Here is a 24338-nt window from a genome sequence, read left to right as displayed (position 1 = left end):
ATGTGATATCTGCACTGATCAGGCATTCATATTCAAGACAGAAATACCCTACAAATTTGAACTCTGCATAACCAGCCTTCAAGGATACCAATACATAAAAGATACATAAAAGACACATCAAAGCTTGTTTGGTATCACTTCTTGCAACAATGTATGTCATAAGAGGCGAAATGAAACAAATGTGCTTGATAAAGGCTATGAGCCAAAAGACTGCACCTCTGGGAATAACTTTTCTGCAGCTAAGGCCTCCTTCCCACGAGCGTGACGGGCTCCGCAGCGTAATATTACGCTGTGAAGCCCGTCACGGCGCCCCCCAGAGCCCCTATACTTACCTGCGGGAGATAGCGTGAAATCGCTTCCCCGCCCACCACCGCCGCGTCACCGCTCGTCACCGCCCACCGCTCTCGCGTCACCAGCCGTGTCACGTGACGCGGCCGGGCCGCGTCATTTGGCGTCATATGACGCTCGGCGGTGGGCGGGAAAGCGTTTTTTCACGCTATCTCCCGCTGGTTACAGCGGGAGATAGCGTGAATGGACGGCTTCCATTGACTGCAATGGAAGCCGTCAGTGCGTACAGCCCGTCCTCACCCGCAGAAAATAGAGCATGCTGCGGGTGAGGACGGGAGAAATCGCGGTGCGTAATTCCGCGGTGGAATTACGCATCGTGAGCATGGAGCTATTAGGTTCAATAGAACCTAATAGCTGCGTGCAACGCAGCGGATTTTCGCCGCGAATTACGCGGCGGAAATCCGTTCGTGGGAAGGAGGCCTAAAGGTTCTGCCTCCGACTTGAGCCAATCTCCAAGGATAATTCAAGTACTAAAGCTTAAGAGTACAAAATACATCTGTCATACACAATATGTAAGGCCAGTTGTGCTTTAATCATGTAAAACCATTATTCTGCATCAATTCATTATAGCTGCTATAACCCAAACTGATAATACTCCACGACTAATGTTATATCCACTCAAACCTACGGTTTATTCTTCTCTGCAAACACAAGGGGATATTTTTCAAATGCCAAGGAAGCAATAGGAGGGGGCTCAGCCTTTTCCAAAATCAGCTTTGTCAAGATTGCCAGAGCCTGGCTTCTGGCGGCGCTGTCCTCCTCGGTGAAGAGCGGCAGAATATACTGCAAGAGGCTTGGTAGGAAATACTGAAAGAGAAAAACATATCAAACTATTAGAAAGATACAGACTAAAGCCGCTTTCAGACAACTGTATTTTAACTCCATATCAGGTCCGTGTTTTGCAGACTGTAATACGGAGCTAGTGTAACTCTATATCTCTATTCACATGGCTGCAGTTTTCAAGGCTATTTTTTTGAAAAGTAGCACAATCTATTTCCTGATTTGCTTCCAAACTGGTGTATTGGACAAATATTGATCAGTACTTGTCCAGTAGAAAATGAAACCAATGACAGTAAATAAGGCAAATACAGATTAAATACTGACGACATACAGTTGCAATGTGATCTCTAACACATCCGTGTGCTTGATCCATATTACAGATATGTACAATATGCTTGTATGGAGCTGGCCTAAGGCATTATTCACATGACTGTATTATGGCTCTATTTCTGGACCATATCAATGGCAAAAAAGTGACTGCTTCCCATTAGATTTCCATGCATTCACCTGACAGAGTCCAATCTCAATTTTGAAAACTCCAATTATATAGTCTTAGATGTAGACCAAAGCCAAAACCAAAAAATGTGGAAAGTGGTATCCATACAATAATTTAAAGGGAATGCTTCGGCTATATTTTTTTTTCCTAATTAAAACCAGATAGTGACACACATTCTATTTGGCAATCAGTTTTATTTTCTGATTGCACATTTCTTTCATCCTACTATATGACTATGGAGGCAATCTCCTTGCCTGAGCTACAGTCGGCAGCATTTAGAGATGTTCTCTACTGCAGCCTCATGGATCATTCACACAACGGACAGGACCTGATCTATGTGAAACAGTTCGAGGCATGTTCTGTGACCTGGCAGAGGTCATTGTGCAAAGAATTGAGAAGTAGATAAGCTGTGACCATCACCTATTGTGAATGGTGTAACATGCTGTTACTATAACCTTTTCACACATTGACCCGATATTAATAAATCACTGTGTGTCACCCGCAGTTACCCATATGGAATACCTTCCCACGACCCGGTCGGAGCATTCCCCTTTGCAGATTGTGAATTTGGCACAATTTCAGATACAAAGACTCTGGATATGGTAGTTAAGTGCTTTCACTCCAGGATAATACTAATATAACATGGCATATTAAGGAGTATTTTGCTACAATAGTGGTTCTGCTCAGGTCTGTGTGGTCTGTGACGCCATAAAGGCATGCTTGAGTGGTAAATTCATACAACTTAGTAGTCATAAAAAAATGGGCAATAGACAATTGGAAGAAGCCCTCTGTCATAGAGACGGGGAAATGGAGATGGTGTATATTCGTACAACTGATGATACAAATGCGACCAATTGGACTGAAGAGAAAGATGTCCCACCTTTTGGAAAAGTCAGAGAAAAGGAGATTTTTTTTCTTCAAAGAGCTATACTTCAAGGAAAAAGAAAAAAGCGGGACACATGACACTTGTCACTACGGTAAGAGTTCAGATGGAGGTTCCCTTTGTTACATCCCCTAAATCTCCAACAGGAGAAGTGCTATCTGATACGATCCCCATTTTGCATGTTTTTTGCAACTTCTATAAATCTCTACATCATACTCTGCTATGGAAGGCCTTTGGACAAATTACTTTTTTAGACTCCGTGGCCCTTCCAAGGTTGTCTGCTTCTGACAGAGCTTGTCTTGTCACACAGCTGCAGTTGGGCCAATTACAGGAGGCTACGGCCTCTATGGTTAGTAGGTCCCCATGAATAGTGTGGCATTGTTTAGAGCTCTTTAAGCAGTCTGGGGTCTTCCTCCTTCTCATGACAGAGCTTTTCAATGTTTTTCAGGGGACTCTGGAGGAGGGACACTTGTCAAGCTCTATGTAGAAGACTATTACTGTAATTCCTCAACAGAGCAAGGATTCATTAGAGCCAATCTCCTACAGATCCATATACCTATTGCCAGAGTAGGTTAAAGATGCTGTTGAACGTCTTGACCATGCATCTTTCCAGGGTAGTGGCAACTCATTCATCCAGTAATAGTCTTTAACTGCAGTAGATTTAGCCAGCATAACCTGCGCAGACTTCATCCATATCTAAAATTACCAATGGATAACCCTGGACAGTGAGTGGTGTGTTTGCTTGATGAGGCCAAGGCCTTAGACAGTGTGCAATGGGAGTTCCTCTGGAAAGTCCTGGTTAAAATGGGGTTTGGAGCTAATGTTATAGCTTATGTTAAATTAGTATAGGAGGATCAACTGGCGAGAATTTGAGTGAATGACACAATCTCTGGGCCGTTTGATTTGGAAAGGGGTATTCAACAAGGGTGTCCTCTATCCTTTCTATTATTTGCAATAGCAATTCAGCAACTTGTGGCGTGCATTTGGGCACATACAGGTTCACATTCATGGTTTTCATCGTGGCAACTTGGAGGATAAGGTGGTCCTCTATGCAGACAATATGCTGCTTTTTCAGGCAATGTCAACTATTGAGAAATGTGCCAATACTCTGGCTTAACTATTAACTGGAGTGAATCAGAGCTGCTGATGGCGAACGATCCAGGGATAAAGGTGTTGCCTCCAGAAATTCCATTATTGTGTAAAGGAGGTATTAAGTATCTGGGAATTCATATATCTATGGCTTTAAATCAGACTTTCAGTGTCTGTACATAAATCCAATGATTTGGACCTTCTGAGTAAAAAAAGAAGCTTGGTCGTGGTTTCCGCTGTCAGTAGTGGGGAGGGTCAATCTTTTAATAATGACCTGGATGCCCAAACTGCTTTGTATTCTTAACTCCCTAATACGAATACCCCCAATGCTTCTTCTATAAAGTTGTGCGTTCAGAGAATTGATATGGAGGGGGTGCGTATTAAATTGCAGACTTTACAAAGAGCTAAAATGGTGTGTGTGTGGGGGGGGGGGGGGGATTCTCTGTGTCAGTGCAAGAGTAAAGATTTATTTCTTGGCGGCCCAACTGCAACATTTTAGGGGATGGGGGGCTACTGGGAACAAACTGCTCTGTCACAATGTAATGACAGATTTCTTGTTTAAAGCGCTGGAGGCTCATACGTTTAAGATCCACTCCCAAAAAAGCCTACACTACACCTGATGCATAAAACTTGGTGGAAGGCCAGCTCTGTTCTGAATTTTATAGGAATGTACTCAGTTTACCTCTACATGGAAAGCGCCATAGCTGAAGGAGCCATCTAGTCTAGAAAGATTTGGACGCTGGAAATTCAAAGAGATACATTGATTTCTGCATAAGATTCAAAAAGGTAGGGGGGATGCAGCATGCCTCGTTTCCAAATAGTAACAGTACTTTCTCTGCAAGATGCATGAGCTTTACCATTGATCTAAAGGCAAAGTGGGTTAGATTTGGGACCAATCGAAGAGGGGCAGAGGCAGAAAGTTCTGGGAAAGGTTCCACAGTTGTCACTAAGGGCTCCCACACACTTGCGATTGCGTTTTTTGTTAACGCGATTGTCAATGCGACTTTCTAATGTTAAAAACGCAACACAATGCGCCAAAAACGCAGTTGCGTTCGTTGTGTTTTTTTACAATAGAAAGTCCCATTGACAATCGCGTTAACAAAAAACGCAATCGCAAGTGTGTGGGAGCCCTTAGTGAGATGCATGCTCCATCGATAACATCTCACACTACTATTCCAACATTTGACTGGACTGTGGGACTCTACTCTGTGCAACAGGTGTAAAAATCAGAACGCTGACCTTAGGACCTCTTCATACTGCCGATTGCGATTTTGCCAAGAGAAAATCTTGTCTTTTTTCCCACAATTTTTGAGCGTCAGTACTGCATTTTTTTTTCCCCAAATTTGTGTTGGCTCCATGGTTGGACTGATCGGCTCCATTTAATTTGATTAGAGACAGAATTTTTTTTCTATTTGAGGTAAAGCGGTACTTGCCAGCGATGAGGGAACATACAGTTTGGAAATATTCATTTTACTTCAACTACAATTGGAGTACTACTATATTAGTGTTAAGACCTCTATTAAAGTGGTATCTGGAATATAGTTATTGACACCTCTGTATTTCTTAGGTCTTGAGGAGATGTAGTGGTGTACTGTGTTGGGTTTGGGCTGGGGAGAGTGGGCTGAGGGTATGATGTTAATTTGATAAACTGCAACACATGTAATAAACAGCTACTTGATTTAAAAAAAGTGATTTCCTGTGATTTTGCATCGGCCCATCTTTGATATATAACCTTCACTGTGAGCTTAGTGAGGATCCCATCCCTGGAGCCACCACAAGTAGGCAGGACAAACAGGTAATGGCGCTCGCTGTAGTGCAGCACTCCTTTAATTGCAGTAGTGCAATCACTTAACTGCGCATAAATGTTTCTGTGACAGATTTAGCAAAACTCCCCTTTGTTGCAGTTTGAGGTCCATAATGCACCAATACCCATGAAAAAGTCAATAATGCTTACCTGTTCAAATTGCGTCATTTCAAACATCTTTTCAGAGAACTCCAAAAGTAATCCCCTTGAAATATTACTCTCAAGAACCTACAAGACAAAATAAGAATACACTTGTTATGTATATGCTCCCCAATACTGCAGTTTTTCACCCCACAGTCCAATCATTAGTTCTTTATAATTTATGAACTTCCTTGTTCTATAAAACTGGGGAAAGTGTGTGAATATTAGCTATGTGTAAAAAAAAAAAAAACGCTACACAGTACATATGTAATGTAGCACAGCGCATTACACTGCATGGATCATAGAAATCCCTCAGTGTCAATGTGGCGGAAATTGGTCGATTCCACAATCTGATAACTATATAGTTTAAGGGGTGCAGATGCCCAGGAAAATTTGACAAGGTATGGAGTATACGGCGCGGTTTCCCATTTACGGCCTACCCTCCATGATTACTCTCATCTTCCATTTCGGTGTTCCAGAGACGCACTCATTAACAAGCACAACCTCGGGCTGGAACCTGAAGACTATTGACACGATGTCTGAACCCATTTTATCTACCTGTATTTAAACATTTCTGTTACTGGGGTAATTTGCCCTCTTTGTGATCAGCTGCATGTTAATTTTGTCACACTTTTGAATGTACCACAGTGCTACAAAAATGTTGTAATTTTATTTACTTTTCAATAAAACGGGGATATTCGCCTAACCCAATCACTGCGGAACCTACTCAGTAGCCAAAAGGGGGTCAGGTGTATCATGGGCACTGTTTGTAGGGAAGTGTTAGAGGCGATTACAGGTAATATACAGTATTTTTCCATGTATAAGATGCGTTTTTTGTTACAATTTTTTTTACACGGGATGCCGACGTAACAGTGTAAGTTTGCGTCAGAAGTGATCCGGCGAAAATTTATACCAACATGCCGTCACAGTAAAGAGGAGCGGTGGTGAGTATGCCCGACGCCGTCCCACTCCCTCTCACACACACACACTACATAGCACACATACATAGAACCACTGTATACTCAACAGCCACGTCTTGTCAGCGCTGGCCGGCCAAATCTGCAGTCTGCTGCGCTTGGTCCCCATAGCAAACTGTAAACGTGAAGGGGGAGAGCTACAGAGAACCTGCCCGCAGCGATGGGAGGATGGCTGGTGAATATAACAGGGACTTAGGCTGGGTTCACATGGTGCAGATTTGCCGCAGTTTTTCTGTTGCGGTTTTGCCGCAGAAGAACAGCTTCTGCGGCAAAACTGCTTCAAAGGTTGTTTTTGGCTTGTGGATTTTGGTGACTTTTTTAGCTCTGAAGAACCACAAGCATTTTTTTCCACAGCGCTTTTTTTTTTTTACTTTTGCAGTGTATTTAAGTGCAGATTTTTCCATGGAGGCTATGGGCAAAAAAAGCACTGTGAAAAAGCCAAAAGAATTGACATGCTGCATATTCTAAAACAGCGCCGCAGCTGCATTTTCACAGTGCTGCCCACAGTTCTGCCCCGTGAGAACAGCTTTTTGGCCAAACACATCTGCACTGCATTGCATTGCACTGCAAATGCAGCGGTTTTGCCGCAGTGCGGATATGCAACGGCAAACCACAGCAAATCCGCACCATGTGAACCCAGCCTTAGACATAGAACAGCACTACATAAAATTGTATACTATTCTATGTTTAACATCTTTTTTTTCTGAGTTTTGGGAGGGAAAACTAGGTGTGCGTCTTATACACAGCAAAATACAGTACTTGTTGGATGCACCGAAGAGACGACCTACACTGCTTGTGGAAGGGATTGCAGTAGTTGCCTAATAGCGGAGCGGCTGCTTAGTGCAAGTGGAGAAGGACAGCAGTCTTTTTAAGGGATATGTACAGACTGGAACAATGTTAGCAATGTTTCTCAGAGTACTCGGAGAAGGCCTCAAAGCTTAGTCCAGAGAGTCTTCCGTGAGTAGTGAAAGTTCTGGAAGGTAAACAAGGTTGGGCTTGACCTCAGGGAATCTCTCCATGCTATGACTACTGTGCTACCAAGATCTGACAGAATCTAGTGTAGAGGAAGATGCACTATAGAGAAAAATAAAAGAATCTTTGATCAATAGGAACAGTGACTGGTAACAGCATGACACCTATAAGGGAAGAGTAGACTGCCAAGAGGAACATACTCCACCTAGGAAAAATGGGAAGGCAGAACTGAAAAGTATCTGCATTATCTCCTGTACGAAGACAAAATGACTATAAGGAGGAAAAATACTCAAGGGAACGGTTGGCGCTGGTGTGATACTTACCTAATCCAGGTTACTCATCTTATCTTCATCATCTTCTCTTCAGCTCCCCCCAGTGCACCAGCAAGTCACCAACGATCACTTAGTGGTGAGAGATCACTGAAATTGGGGGGCGCAGACAAGATGCTTAGGTGACCTCATGGCTGGCGGCATACAGAGTAGTTAGTGCTACTCTGGTCCTCTTTGTCTTCTTGGAGGATGGAATAACAATGTGTCTGATACAGCACTGTTAGTCCTTCCTTCTTGGTGACAATCAGGGAAGTTTTAGCTCATTCCTGATTCCCAGCTAGAGGGGCGAAAACGGAAAAATAAAAAGCAAAAGACCTGCAAACAGGAAGGTCTGCCTCTTACAGACACTAAGCTAAAACAAATGGATGCAGCTCAGTGCATGCAAGAGGGGTATAGCTGGTAGGAAGGACTAACACTCTTTGTGCTTAGTGTCCGTCTCCTAGTGGCAGGAACTAAACCCCCAAGGTCCTGCTGTGTCTCTCAATGACACGGACGAGAAGTTATACTTGACATACAAACAGAATATTAATTTTGAACTATACAACATACCTTCTGAACAGTTTCTTCGACATCAGAGGCTGACAGAGAGACGTCTTCATCGAGAAGTAAAGTAGAAATGCTGGAAAGAAGTTTACAACTGCAAGATGATGATATTTGTGGAACTTGCAGCATGTCAGTCAAGGTCTAAGAACAATAAAACATTAAAATTATTCAACTTTCAGTGAAATTAAAGACACATTAAAGAGAACAGATGAAAGAGGGACTTACCGTACATAAAGACTCGGGATGGCTGACCTTTGAACCCTTGCCATATTCTACCAAGATATTTACCACTTCCAGTACCCGTTCTATTTGATCTGAACATTCTGCACATTGTTCAGCAGTCATTTTGCCTCCCAGTTCCACAAGTGCATTCTTGAAGAAGAGAAACAGAGGTTAATATATTCTAGTTATTTTGCTCAGTCCTGTAACTAATTATTTCCACTGCAAGTACCCTGAGGAGCAGCTTTAACACATTCCCCACTAACCATAACACCTATAATATTTAGAAAGAAGTTAAGATAGGACCATATCTTGTTTTTGAATTATGTTTGGTGTATACAGTACCATTGTATATGTCGTTTATTGTTTGCCACATGTTTTTTGTAAAATACACCCTCGTTGCATGCCCACTTTGTATTGAAAAGCATGGTTGGCAACCTTTTCAAATAAAATTTAAAAAAAAACTTGTGTATATATGCAGAATGCAATGTGTATGTATGTATAACCATAGCATAATAATCGGGGTGCAATGTTCCACTGGCAAGCTATCAGCTTACATACAATAGGTGAGTGAGAAAGGTTATGCCCACGGTCTATATGGTGTTGCCAGTTGACCACAAGGCTTACTGTTCACCAATACTCAGCACATTGCCTTTTGTTTCATATGAGATTATACCTGAATATTACTGAAAAGTGGTTCAAAGTGCTCCTTGTGGATATATGATGCGGCAGATTCCACAAAGTGCTCGACAACCTCTCCCACCAAAGTCCAGGGAAGTGACTCCTCTTTCTCGGTTACTGGCCCCATCTTCTGTAGAATAAGTGGTATTGTCTACCAAAGAAAATAAGTTACATAGTTGCAGATTAAATGTGCTAACATTTACCATGTGAGATCAAATGCACATAAATACATAAAAATCCTCAAATTAGAACAATGAAATATGTATAGGCTATATGTGCATATAATTATGTATAGCTAAAGTAATTAAAATAAACAGATAAACTTTGCTAATCGTCCTAATTATAAATCCCCTGTTTTGTATCGACAGCTCCTATGCAGTTATGCAAGTCCAAATCCTGTATGTAATCAACTACTGTAACTTATTAGTTTAATAGGAGATGTACGCAGTAAAGTCCACTTAGTGGTGGCTGAAGGAAACAAGAATTATGTAAGTTAATGGGAAACCTGTCACCCCCTGTTACACTGATCTCCTTGAGGTCAGTATAAGGCTGCATTCCCACGAATGTACATCGGCTCGGTTTTCATGCCGAGCCGATATACGTTGTCCTCATCTGCAGGGGAGGGAGCATGGAAGAGCCAGGAGCAGGAACTGAGCTCCTGCCCCCTCTCTACCCCTCTGCACTATTTGCAATGGGGAGAGGCGGGACGGGGGCAGGGCTAATTCTCGGAACTTAGCCCCACTCTCATCCCGCCTCCTTTCATTGCAAATAGTGCAGAGGGGTGGAGAGGAGGCAGAGAGGGGGCAGGGGCTCAGTTCCTGCTCCTGGCTCTTCCATCCCCCCCCTCCCTGCACATAAGGACGACGTATATCGGCTCGGCGTGAAAACCGAGCCGATATACGTTTGTGGGAATGCAGCCTAAAACAGGGATACATTTATTACAGCAGCTTGTCACTTAAAGGAGTATTCCAGCTTTTTCAACTGATGAGCTATCTTTTGGATAGGCTGTCCGTGGTTGATTGAGAGATATCTACCGTTTGTGATCCCCATCCATCAGCTGATCATCTGGACTGCTGTCAGTGCAGCAGGCTGGATGTAGTCATCAGTGGTCATGGCAGGAAGTGAGACCACTAGCTTCACTCCCACTGTCCTGACCATAAAGAGAAGCTGAAAGTGTAATAGAAGCGCGGCAATCCCCCCGATTTCAATGGGAGTGAAGTCGGCACTTCCACTGCCTGTCCTGACCACTGAGGACGACATCTAGTCCTTTGCACGGACAGTGGACCGGAAGATCAGCTCATGGACAAGGATTCTGATCCCTGTCCATCAACTACTGATGACCTATACAGATGATAGGTCATCAGTTAAAAAAGCCCAGAACACCCATTTAAGTTTCAGTGTGCAGTAAGTTTTGAGAACTTACATTTTAATTATTACAGCATGATGCCACCAAACCGCCAATCAGCAGCTGAAGGGCACACATATCATTAATATATTGGATTCCATGCTGGCAGTAGTTTTTCAAAACTACTTAACAAGTAACATACCGCTGAACACAACATGTCTCTCACTACTTCATGCTGTGGTAGGGCAGCATAACATGGGTGGCATATTACCTTTAAGTAGATCCATAAGAATAGGGAACTATGGTATTGGAAGCTTCGTAAAAGACAACTCTGATCTACATATAATTAATTCCAAGGCAGTTCCTTACCTTTGTGGCACAAGAGTGAAACATGTTTCTGACACCTTTACAAATCTCAAACAGAAGCTGCCCCAAACCACGAGCCTTCTGAGGATGCTCATTGAGATCCAAGAACATAAAGTTAAATAGTTCATTCAAATCAGGCACCTAAAAAAAATGGAAAACCAGTATACATTACTGTAGAAGGATTTAAAACAAACAGAAAAAAAAAGGTCTTGACAAGTACAAACAGACCCAAGTTTTTTTTTCCAGAGCCTGTAAAACTAAGGCTCCCTGTCCACGGGCGTGATTTTGCCGGCGAATCACGCCATCTGAAGCTTTCCATGGCGTTGCTATGGAAAGCGCCGGCCCCGTGTCCATGAGCAGAGAATCACTGCAATTCTCCGCTCGCGGCCGGCAATTCGCAGCATGCTGCGAATTGCCGCGATTCTCCGCGGTCAGCTTATCCGTCAGATAGGCTGACCACGGAGATTCGTCTGCCGGCTCCTGCGTGGCGGTTCCCGCAGCGAATCTCTGCAGCGGGACTTCGCAATGCCCGTGGACAGGGGGCCTTAGTCTGTCAAACAAAAAAATGTTTGATTGACAAAGCCCGACATGGTCGAAATCTTGCATGATTGAGTAAGATGGCTTTATGATGCACCAGATATGCTGTCATGAATTTTTCTGCCCTGCTGTGTAGATAACAAAAGTCATACAGATTAAAAGTTTGTTCACAGGAATTTATAGCTACGCATGGTTAAAGTAATGTACACACCTAAGGTATACGGATGACTAATGTATCATGCTTCCAACAATCATTTTGCTTAGAAATCATTATATAATATAAAAGAAATGAGTATAGTAAGAAAGTAATGCTAAACAACTACACATAACTTGGAATAGTCAGGCGTTTCCCCATCAGGGGCAGAAAAGAAAACTAACAGAATACAAAATAATTCAATGTTGTTCATAGCAAATATCAGATTCCTACCTATAACCTTCAGTAGGGAATAGAATCTGGAATCCAGTTACTATAGGAACACAGACACTCTTTGTCTGGACTGGTTTAGCATGAGGCCCAACATCTACCCTGTAAAAAGGTTCTTAACATAACACAATGAACGTCATTTTCACTGTGTGAAATATGTTATCTATACAATCTGTGCTGAAAGTTTATTATATGGCAGGATGCCAAATGGCATGAATCAAGTCTGTGGCTGTCGAGTTTCAATGACAAGTCACTACATCATTGTTAATGGATTTCTATTGATACTGGCTTTGAGTTAAGGTGGTTCTCCACAAGTTTTGCAATGCCAATTACTGAATGCAGTCATGTCACAACATAGTGGCACCAAATATGTACTACGTACGTAGTAATATAAACCGCAGCGAGTCCATAGACGTAAAATGCTCTCAGGTTCGCTAGTGTACCAAAAAACAAAAAATGTACTTCTTTTACTAAAGTTGCATCGGAGTGAAGAAATAGCGAAGAAGATCTGGAGCTCAATAGAATTACTAGTAGGACATGCATCGAACACAACATTCCATCTGGTTCTTACCTTCCTCATTAGAAATGCAAAGCTCTCTGCTGCAAAGTTTCGAATGTGCTCTTTCCGATGAGCCAACAGTATGCTGTATAAGCTAAAAGAGAGGGGAGACAACGTTTCTACACTTTGCCCAACTTTATATTTCATCACCATACAGGAGCTCACAAACATCAGTTTTATTTTCTAATGTTCTGTTAAACCCTTAACCCTTTGCAATCCAATTTTGGATTCAGGGTTTCCTAGGGGGCTCTCTCTTTCTGCCATTATACAATAGCGCCATCTGCTGGCTACAGCCAGTACTGCGGTATGGGACATGCTGGAGAGGCCCCCGACAACAGAGTGGCCAGTAATATACAGTAAGAATACCCTGCTGGACGTCCTCCGACATCGGAGCTGTACAGGCTTCAATCAGAATGTCTTCAGACGTCAGGCAGTGGATTGGAAAGGGTTAAAGGGGTTGTCCCGCGCCGAAACGGTTTTTTTTTTTTCCAATAGCCCCCCTGTTCGGCGCGAGACAAACCCGATGCAGGGGTTAAAAAAGAAAACCGGATAGTGCTTACCTGAATCTCCGCGCTCCGGTGACTTCTTACTTACCTTGTGAAGATGGCCGCCGGGATCTTCACCCTCGGTGGACCGCAGGTCTTCTGTGCGGTCCATTGCTGATTCCAGCCTCCTGATTGGCTGGAATCGGCACGTGACGGGGCGGAGCTACGAGAAGCCGCTCTCCGGCACGAGCAGCCCCATTCAGAAAAGAAGAAGACCGGACTGCGCAAGCGCGTCTAATCCGGCGATTAGACGCTGAAAATTAGACGGCACCATGGAGACGAGGACGCTAGCAACGGAACAGGTAAGTGAATAACTTCTGTATGGCTCATAATTAATGCACAATGTACATTACAAAGTGCATTAATATGGCCATACAGAAGTGTATAACCCCACTTTGTTTCGCGGGACAACCCCTTTAAGGGCCAGACATTTTTTTGGGATTTTACCCATGTGGTGGTTTTACTGTATTATTATTTTCTTTCAGCTACCAAAATTGTTTTTGCTGCGTTTTTTTTTGCAGTTTTAGTAGTTTTATTAGGGGTAAAAAGCTAAAACATGATTTTTTTTTAACATTTATAATTTTTTTTAATTCGCATATTAACGCTAATATAAAGCATGGGAACAAGTTCCTCATTTTGTTTCAGACGGTTTGATCTATAACATGTATGGTTTCAGGATTACAGGGAGCATACAGCGACAGTTTTGGTTGACTGCGGTTTTGGGCGATTTTCTTTTTTATGTATATATTTTTATTTTATTCTGTAATTTCTTTTTACTTATTTTTGCAATCATTTACAATATTTATAGAAAACCATCTATGACTCCCATGACGTCAGATTAGACCTCTGGGGGTTATTCACATGTTTTTTTTTTATATACACACACTTTTTCACTGTAGCATGCATAGGAGCCCCAGTTACAGGGGGAAACATTTCCCTGTAGTGACTATAGTCACTGGCAGAGCTGACATTGCTGAAAGGTCATGGATTCCGCTTCATCAAAAAAGCAGGCGCTTAAAAGAAAAAAAAATCTATACTGCTTATGTCTGACGGCAAGCCGTTTGGTCCATCCGCAGTACAGAGAAAGCAAAACTACAGATACACGCGGACATCGCTGCTGCCAGGGACGGATTTCACTGCAGAATAACGCATGTAGAATCCGACCCGCCCGTGTGCATGAGGCCTAAAGGTGAGGTCTGGGATAAGAAAAAAGGCCTGGTAATTAACTACTACTGTCTATACCGCTTTATTCACAGGACCACATTACAAGTAGTGGCAGTAGTACTAAGGTAAATACCTGTATATCGCTGGCATGTCCTTCACCATCATTCTCCACAGGTACTTGTATAGGTACGATAGGGATGTAAATGCCCATTCTATTTGTTTAGTGTCCTTCGTGTCAAGCAAGGCGGAAATGGCTTTAAAGAAATCTTGAAAATGAGGGTAGAAGTCAGCCTGAAGATCTCGAGCCAGCTGGACCACCAAACTAAATGGAAGCAGAAACATTATAATGAAGCCAAGTTACATACTGTACACATATATGTACAAGACTGTATAGCGTTAGCGTTATGAGAGCAAGTAATGGGCTCCATTAAGACCAATGCCAAGCATAAATGGGCAGATTTGTCTGGTAGATGATGTGACTAGTTTGAGAATAAAATCATGCAGGGACATATATAAAAATACAGAGGATTACAATCACCTAAAGTCACAAGAAGATTTTCCAACACTCCCTCTCACATGAACGGACTCTAATTATGGAATCCGCGATCGCCATCCGCATGGAGGATCTACTGCAAAACGCAGGCATTGAAAGACATAAGACTTTCGATTTTTCCTTCACACCCGCGGGTACGAATTATGTATTCCGCAAGCTGAAGAAAAATCGCAGCATGCTCTGCTTTGCTTCAGACACCGCGCGGGAGGCCTCCATTGAACTCAATAGAAGCTTCTGACCCACAGCCCATACACAATCAACACTGTGTATGGGCTGCAGGTAATTGCGTGTTTCCTTAGCGGCGGCACGGGGAATACAAGCAATGGAAAAAAAAAAACTCTGTACTATGCATGACTGACGGCAAGCCGCCATGGTCATTCACAATACAGAGAAATTAGGCACGCAGGGGCCCGGACGGGTTCACAGCTGGAACCCGCTGCAGGCCTCCGGCATGCAGAATCTGACCCGTTCGTGTGAGCCCGGCCTAAAGCAAGGCAACTCCTGCATGAATGGTTGACTGTGGTCCAGCTATAAGGTTACGTCTATTACAAAGGGAGAAGCTCCTTACTCCATAGCTCTGCATTCTGTCTAATAAAGAGGAGAGTCCGAGGCGAGGGTCCCTCTATGTCGTTTTCTTAACAAAACCCCTTTAATGCAGAGTTATGGAAGTAAGAATAGTCAGGTGTCAATTTAAAGAAAGTCTGTCAGGTATTTATAGTCATGTAGACCCAGTATACTGTAAAATGTGCGCCTGTATAATAAATACACAATACTTTTATTTTCTTGCACACAGGCTCCTATTAAAAGATATAGTCCCAGAAGTGGTTCCCAAGAGGTATGCTAACTGGACCGTCCGATTGGGCAGTTCTGGACTGTCTCCCTCGCTCTTTCATTAAAAACACTCCTTCGATTATTGATTGAAGTCTTCAGCTCTGAAAGATAAGGCGCATGCGCTGCGTCTTTCTCTCAGTCAGGAATGAAGTCACAGACATGCACCGTCCTCCGTGCGACACAGGCGTGCCTTACATGGAACGCATGACACCGCTAGCGGCCAGAGCTGGAGGCATCAATTAGCAGTCAAGGGGGCTTTTTTAGTGAAAAGGGAGGGAGAGAACCTTGACCTTTTCAAGAGGTGCATCCCTTAACATACAGCTTGCTGCTAGCCGTTACCATCTAGAAGAAGCTGGCGCATATGGCCTTCAGGAGAACAGGACAACAATTTGGCATAAGCAGAAGATTGAAGCGTTGGCTTGTACATACTCAAGCAGAGGCTGGTAGGCGAGACTGTTCTTTTCTTGCAGGTGTGTCTTCAGACTTTGCACTATGGCATTCTGGTGGTAAACGAGCAGGTGGAATGACTGGCATTTGGTGGACACTTCCCTGTAGAATGTAACTGAACAACAAACAATTAGTCTTCCGCTCCGTTGACCTACTTACCAGCATATTAATACTAGACAGGCTGACTGGAGCCTTTTATATAACGTAGGTTGGCTGATAAGAATCTTGAAAATTAATTGACACCAACAAAAGCCGAAGCACAAAATAAAGGCTAATAACTGCGTCCTCATTCAGCCTAATGAGAGGTGTATATTATGTGGTGCATTAAATCAACAAACAACTTGTGGTCTACCAGAAATAAGGTACATTATGCATCATTTGAAAACTGGCAAAATAGCTGGTGATGTGTCGAAACACTGCGGTCACAGACAATATGTTCCTTTAGGCCTCCTTCCCACGAACGGATTTCCGCCGCGTAATTCGCGGCGAAAATCCGCTGCGTTGCACGCAGCTATTAGGTTCTATTGAACCTAATAGCTCCATGCTCACGATGCGTAATTCCACCGCGGAATTACGCACCGCGATTTCTCCCGTCCTCACCCGCAGCATGCTCTATTTTCTGCGGGTGAGGACGGGCTGTACGCACTGACGGCTTCCATTGCAGTCAATGGAAGCCGTCCATTCACGCTATCTCCCGCTGTAACCAGCGGGAGATAGCGTGAAAAAACGCTTTCCCGCCCACCGCCGAGCGTCATATGACGCCAAATGACGCGGTCCGGCCGCATCACGTGACACGGCCGGCCGTGCACGTGACAAGGCTGGTGACGCGAGAGCGGTGGGCGGTGACGAGCGGTGACGCGGCGGTGGTGGGCGGGGAAGCGATTTCACGCTATCTCCCGCAGGTAAGTATAGGGGCTCTGGGGGGCGCCGTGACGGGCTTCACAGCGTAATATTACGCTGCGGAGCCCGTCACGCTCGTGGGAAGGAGGCCTTATTACTAGACTAGTGACTTTTGGCGAGTAAGGCTCTGTTCACATCTAGGCAGTGATTTCGATAATGTATGGAAACCATTACAGATTGCCGAATTTTTTATTTAAGTTTTATTCCCCTTTACACAAGGCTTTAAATTATGAAAGAACAAAAGTAAACCTACACAGTGTATATAAATTTGGTATTGTCACAAAACTACTGCCCCACAGAATAAAGTTAACATAATATTTATACCACATGGCGAATGCCATAAAAATATGTCAACATTGTTTTTTGGGGTTTTAAGTTTTTTGTTTAGGTTGTTGGCAATGGTGAAAAAGGTTATTATATTATATTTATCTAAAAATGGTTCCTACGAAAACTAGAACTCGTCTCACAAAATACAATGTCTCATCCAGTTACACTGCTGGAAAAAAACAAAAACACACAAACAAAAAAAAAAACTTATGACCACTGGAACATAAAAGGGAAAAGAATCTCTGGATCTTAAGGTTAAAATTAGTAATGTCATTAAGGCGTTAAAAACCACTTAAAGCGACTACGTTCTGCGCCAAATATATCTACATGTGATATAAATTCGAAGTGACAATCTCAGGAGGGTTTCTCCAAATTCAATGTGAATGTTAGGAGGGTTAATGGGAAATGAATATGTTAAATAGAGATGAGCGAGCTTACTCACTAAGGGCAATTACTCGATCGAGCATTGCCGTTAGCAAGTACCTGCCTGCTCAGAAGAAAAGATTCGACTGGCGGCGGCGGGCGGGGGAAAGCGGGGAGGAACGGAGATCCCTCTCTCCCCCCCCCCCCCCCCGCTCACTGCAACAACTCACCTCTAACCCGCGCCGGCAGCTGAACCTTTTCTTCCGAGCGGGCAGGTACTCGCTAAGGACAATGCTCGATCGAGTAATCTAATGTTAAACTCTGAACAATTCCTCTTATATTATAACCTGTACTTACCAAAGTTTTCTGTGAGGTTGAGATCTTTCCATTTCTGTAAGCCTTCATAGAAATAAGTCTCGACATCCTAGCGTCAAAAAAAAAAAAAAGCCGAATATAGTGGATTATTTTAAGCAATAGAATACCATAAGTTTAAAGAGTACTTTAAATTTCTGAAAAGATCTACTGCATCATAGGTACATGTCAGAAGCTTTCTTTGAATGGGTTGTCCACCTCTACACTACTGATGACCTATCCTCAGGATAGGACATCAATAGATCCGGGGTATCTGCCACAAGAAACAGATAGTGTCGCACACATTTCAAACCCCTGAATTGGTAATGCAGGTTCTGTTATGAAAAAAAAATTTTTTTTTTTACTTTTCCTCTATTTGGTCTCACTACGGAACTTAAACTTGCAACTACTCCTACAATATACTGCAATACTTTTGTACTTTTAACATCGAGTTATTAAACCCCACCACAGCCAGAGCTTATTAGACTGAAATTAGTAGCAGGCTGGGAGACTTCAGAAGGCCCCAAACTTCAATAGCAAACAAACAGCACCCTGCAAACTTGTCACAGCGAGCAACTGGGGGAAAAGACATTTTCCTCCATACCAACCTCTTAATGACGTGGCCCATTTTGGACCTAAGGAGCCATAACTTTATTTTTCTGTCGACATGACCATATGCAGACTTTTTCCGTGGTGAGCTGTAGTTTTTACGGTAGTGGCTGAATTTTTGAGTACATATATTGTATTGTGTAACTTTTATCAATTTTTTTTTTTTCAGTGTTAACCTCTTGAGCAGCACGTCCGGACGAGCTCCACTGCCCATAGCGATATAGCTTGGAAGATTACCGGGCTATGTTTCACTATGGGACCTGCAGAGCACAATGCCATAAGCTGTGGCATTGTGCTCTGCCTGCACAGACCCACACAGAACAGTGCAGGACTTTGAAAAAAGAAGCAGGGAGATATTACCGATCTGCGGGCAATCTCCCGCTTCTATTTTGGCACAACTCTAAACTCCTGGGATACAAGGTTGCCTACTACTCAATGTATTGCTTTGGACTTCAGCTGTAGACTCATAGCTAAAATCAATCAGGCGGCTAATAGAAGTCTCTATTCAGCTGTAGTCTAAGGCATTTTTTTCCATAACCACAAATATATTGTTACATTTTTTATATATAATTTAGGAAAGCTTTACTTTGTTTATATTTCGGTCATAATGAGCAATGATATGGTTTGTCCATGTTAGTGTTTAATGACCGCATGATAACCATATATAATAGTGGTAGTGCTCGAATTATGACAGAATTAACTGAAATAGACAGTTTAAAAAGGAGATATTTTAGAGGAATTCTGTAATGAAGAAACAGTTTTACTTTGAAGGTGATGCTTGATTCTCTAAATCAGGGTTCCCCAACTCCAGTCCTCATGGACCGCCAACAGATCATGTTTTCAGGATTTCCTTAGTATTACACAGGTGATGTCATTATTGTCGGTGCCTCAGACATTGCCACAGATGTTCTTACCATAGGATATCCTGAAAACATGACCTGTTGGTGGTCCCTGAGGACTGGAGTTGGGGACCCCTGCTCTAAATTACACATAAACAATATTGGGGTGGGGTAAATGAATGTCATAGAGGGGCATCTCAGACCAAGACTTATGTCTGTTGTCTAAAATGGAGAGCTGATTACAAAGCACAGCTCCCACCAGGATAACCATTTACTTTAAAGAGGTTGTCCAGTTGTAAACTATTGGTAGTCTATCCTTAGGGTAGGCTATCAATACAAGATCAGCAGTGGTCTGCCACAGGGAACAATTGGCGATCAGCTGTTCACTGGGCCCATGCACTGAGCTGAATTCTACAGGAGGCAGGCAGTCCATTTTCACTGCAGTGGCAAGACTTGGTATTACAGGCCAAGTTCCCAATTACTTCACTTGAAACATTGTAATACCAAACCTGGCCACTGTAGTGGTAACAGAGCTGTCAGCTTGGTGCAGAAATGCACTGGACCTATCTTAACTGTACCTGCAACATATATACTGCAGCGCATGACAAAACAGAACCCAGCTGATGGTAAGCAGGTCTGTACTTTGATAGGGCAATCCCTTTTCTAAGTAACATATGATATAAAAAAGTTAGTAAAAAGGTAATAGACCAAAGGTGTATCAGAAGCAATAATAAATATAACACATTTCACGAAAAATATTTTCTCTCAGATACTGAGAATCAAGCAGAGAACAATTCGGATATACGCCAACTTACCTCTGATGAGCTTTCTATCTTATCAATACGATGTATGATGTTGATGTTGACATTGGCTAATCTTTCTGAAAATGTCAGAAACTAAACAAAACCAGAAAAGAAAAAAATAAATACATAATATTAAAACTGTCCAATACAAAACTTACATAGCACACCAGAAACTCAGCAATTTATAAACAGCTATCGTATAATAAATAAAAATGATAAAATGTAATATAATTAAAGGGGTTGTCCCGCGCCGAAACGTTTTTTTTGTTTTTTTTTCAAACCCCCCCCCCGTTCGGCGCGAGACAACCCCGATGCAGGGGTTAAAAAAGAACACCGGAGAGCGCTTACCTGAATCCCCGCGCTCCGGTGACTTCTTACTTACCTGCGGAAGATGGCCGCCGGGATCTTCTCCCTCCGTGGACCGCAGGGCTTCTGTGCGGTCCATTGCCGATTCCAGCCTCCTGATTGGCTGGAATCGGCACGTGACGGGGCGGAGCTACACGGAGCCCCATTGAGAAGATAAGAAGACCCGGACTGCGCAAGCGCGGCTAATTTGTCCATTAGCCGCCGAAAATTAGTCGGCTCCATGGGAACGAGGACGCTAGCAACGGAGCAGGTAAGTGAAAAACTTCTTATAACTTCTGTATGGCTCATAATTAATGCACAATGTACATTACAAAGTGCATTAATATGGCCATACAGAAGTGTATAGACCCACTTGCTGCCGCGGGACAACCCCTTTAATCTTCACATATTGCGGATCCTCTGTGGCACTGCTGCAGCAAAAAATCTGATAATTATATTTACTGTGTTTGTATTCTTACACGGATCTTGCCCCTCATTTGAAGGAGTAAAATCCACAATGAAAATGCATAGTAAGAATTGACTTGCGCTGCAGACCTAACCCTTTGCAATCCAATTTTGGATTCAGGGTTTTCTAGAGGGCTTTCTCTTTCTGCTGGCTAGAGGCAGTACTGGGGTATGTGACATGCTGGAGAGGCCCCCAACAACATAGCGGCCAGTAACCTACAGTAAGAAGACCCTGCCAGACGTCTTCCGCCATCGGAGCTGTACAGCCTCCAATCAGAATGTCTTTAGACGTCAGACAGTGGAATGGAAAGAGTTAAAAAGGCAGGTCAGCTTATGCAGTAGATTTTCTCTGTAGTGCATGAACAGGACTTCTTAAAATCGCACCCAAAATGCTTGTACTGTAAATGCAGGAAATTCCGCTACGGAACGCCCGCAGCATTCCCAACCTGACCCGTGTGAACATTAGTTTAAACTGCTCTCACACGGGCAACTTTTTTTTTACAGCGTTTTAGCAGGTATTTCAATTGCCCGCTAAAAACGCTGTACGGAGCCTTTACTGATTTCAATGGAGCTTCTCAGACGAGCATTTTAGCGCGGCCTTTCTAACACTGCGCTAATCAATCGGTCTGTTCTGTTTTAATGCGTTGCAGAGCGTTTTCAGGCCTCTATCACACGGGTAACATGACATGGCCGCTAGAAAAACGCAGCGATATTGCATCAGTGGCCCGTGCGATAACGCTGTGTTTTGTCGCGGTGATACCGCAATTTTGTGGTGCTACTAAATTGCAAGTGGTGCTATAAAGTCATGAAATATGAGCCATACAACCCCAAAACTAAGCCGTAGCTACGAAAAAAAAACCAAAAAAAACAATCACCTTAAAAGCGCCGTCGGGCTCTGCTGCATCTTCTTTCTGGTACCCAGCACTGTTCATCTCTTCTGGCTAGGGATTAAAAAAATCCCCCCCTCTAGGAAGTGCTGCCTCTGATTGGCTGAGCTCTGTGATGCTTAGCCAATGAGAGCCAGCACGCGATGAACCAATCACAGCCATTCAATGATTCAGGACCCCATTAACTATAACACAGAGCTTTTCTTCCGGTACTTGGAGCCGGATCAGCGGCAGGACCTTCAACCGGAGGTTCCAACGCAGACGTGAAACCGGCCTAAGGCCTCACTCACACAGGCGTTTTTGTACAGCGTTTAGCGCTGCTCTAAACGCTGTACAACGCACCCATTCATTTCAATTGGGCTGCTCACACAGGGGCGTTTTCAGCCCTGTGTCACCCATTGAAATGAACGGGCAGCAGTTTTAGCACTGCTGAAACTGCAGCAACACTTGGTGCCGCGTTTTTGGCAGCATTAACCACACACCGATTTTCGGGGGGAGGGCTTGCAATATAAGTCCTACCCCAAAAATCCGTAGACCGTTTGGCTGCGGGGATTCCCCTTTCCTGCTTCATGAACGGAGCCGGAGAGCGGCACTAGGAGCGCAGATGGGAAATCACCCCAATATAGATTTTCTCAGAAAAAATGAAATATTCAGCGAATCCGACAACACGGCAACAAGCGTTAGGCCGGGCTCAGGCGTCCACGAGAAACCGCGTGCAGCACGTACGCAATGAACATTGTATGCTGGCTGCAGACCGTCAACCCCATTAAATATCTCAACGTGTAAACCAACGTAATGAGTGTTAAAATAGAGCATGCTGCGACTTACTTTTATGTGTGAGCGGCACAATGTAAGTCTATGGCTGCTCGGTACAGCGCAATACACGGGGGTAATACGCCATTACAATACGGCTGTTCGAGCGTTCCTAGGCCTCCCTCACACATGAACATGGCGAAGCGCTGCGCTTTGACACGTTTTACTTTAGTTCTCGCTAAATGCCCAAAAATATAACAGACTCTGCTTGAAAATTGTGGCACCGAAAGCGCTGCAATCAGGAGGCTGTCCGAGAGGCTCCATTGAAAATAAGAAGCGCTGCGCCAAACACTGAAAAAAATCGTGTGTGAGGGAGGTCTTAGGGGATCAGTCATTGGCGATATTGAAGTTGCGGCACGCACAGTGCGACCACAAATGGGCACAGTTCTGCGGTTTTCATGAGCGCCACCTCTGCTAGCGCAGCCATTTTTTGTAAAATTACGTTCATTTTCCTAATCTGATACCTTCTGTAGAAATCCAGTTCTCCGAAGCAGAACTGAGGAGGCGGCGACAGACTGTGTCCAACCAGCGCACCCCAGAAGCTCTCCGCAGGACGCTACGGACGGTGCGCCGCAGTCATGGTTTACGTACACTGCGCTGTAACTATAACACCTATACGGCGAGCTCGCTGCAGGCCGGGTACAGCGCTAATAATGGAGGACACTACAGGTGCCTATAGGGTGACACTCCACACAACTGCACCTGGTTTGTGCAGCACATGCTGGGACTTGCAGTCCTACAGAACCGAAGCCCTCCAGTCATTATAGGGTATGCAGCAGACTGGACGTTACCTTAAACGTGTTCTCGGTCTTGTGGTGAGAGGACTTCCCCTTCATGGCGGCGGGGCTCGGGGCGAATACAGTGAGGCAGGGCTGACGGCCGATTGTATAGTACTGGATGGACGCTTCTCGGCTGCAGCATAAACACGTTGCTAGATACTGGAAGCTGCCATGTTGTCCCACACAGGAAATCCGGAAGCCAGCGGCTTGCCAACCACAGTATGGATGGCTGCGGCTGCCGGCGCCATCTTGTGACTGGCGCCACCTGGGGTAGAGCAGTGGTAGCACAGGAGGCTGTCTGCTGGGCTCTACAGTAGCTTCTAGCACGATATTCACTATTGACTAGTCGGCATTAGTTTTAGTATCCGAGTAATAAAGTCAGTGTGAGTCACATGCAGATCTATCAGGGCATTTATGTTGGCATTAACCCCCTTCAGGCCACTCTCACACACAGTGTTGGCAAAACGACGCAATTTTACCGCTGTTTTCAGATGCAGGTTTTAACGCTCCCCATCATCGTGATAAGGTGCGTTAAAACGCGGCAAAATAGAGCAGACAAATTACAGCGTTTTCTAACGGGGTTCACTGCCCGATGGCGCCCTCGCCAGTGTGAAGGAGCCCTAAGGCCAGTCTCAGACAGGCATTTGTAGAAACGCAGTGCTTTTCAGCATTTTAGAATGGCGTTTTTAAACACATTCGACTGTATTTTACGCAGCCTATTAATGAAGTGGGTGATATGGCGCGTTACAGAGCGCTGCAACGCCCGAAAATAAAGCAAACAGCGTTCATTCAGAGGATCAGTACTGCGTTTTTAGTAGGCATTT

The 24338-nt window shown here is 43.9% G+C and overlaps 1 protein-coding gene across 1 annotated transcript in view; it reads right to left on the bottom strand.

The window, feature by feature from the left end:
* UTP20 (UTP20 small subunit processome component) overlaps positions 1–23680 on the bottom strand; it is a 119724-nt gene extending 96044 nt beyond the window's left edge. The window contains exons 1-12 of the mRNA XM_066591398.1: positions 23527–23680; positions 20238–20318; positions 17981–18047; positions 16016–16148; positions 14336–14524; positions 12506–12587; positions 10977–11114; positions 9258–9413; positions 8588–8734; positions 8369–8503; positions 5551–5628; positions 977–1155 (exon numbers count right to left, since the gene is read on the bottom strand). Of these exons, the coding sequence (XP_066447495.1) occupies positions 977–1155; positions 5551–5628; positions 8369–8503; positions 8588–8734; positions 9258–9413; positions 10977–11114; positions 12506–12587; positions 14336–14524; positions 16016–16148; positions 17981–18047; positions 20238–20318; positions 23527–23571 (1430 nt within the window). The 5' untranslated portion in view covers positions 23572–23680. The remainder of the gene's footprint in view (positions 1–976; positions 1156–5550; positions 5629–8368; positions 8504–8587; positions 8735–9257; positions 9414–10976; positions 11115–12505; positions 12588–14335; positions 14525–16015; positions 16149–17980; positions 18048–20237; positions 20319–23526) is intronic.
* Between the last annotated feature and the right edge of the window lie 658 nt (positions 23681–24338).

This window comes from Eleutherodactylus coqui, chromosome 2 (assembly GCF_035609145.1).
Source record: "Eleutherodactylus coqui strain aEleCoq1 chromosome 2, aEleCoq1.hap1, whole genome shotgun sequence".
Lineage (NCBI taxonomy): Eukaryota > Metazoa > Chordata > Amphibia > Anura > Eleutherodactylidae > Eleutherodactylus > Eleutherodactylus coqui.
Note: the sequence above shows the minus strand (reverse complement) of the source record. Positions and strands in the feature narration are given on the sequence as shown.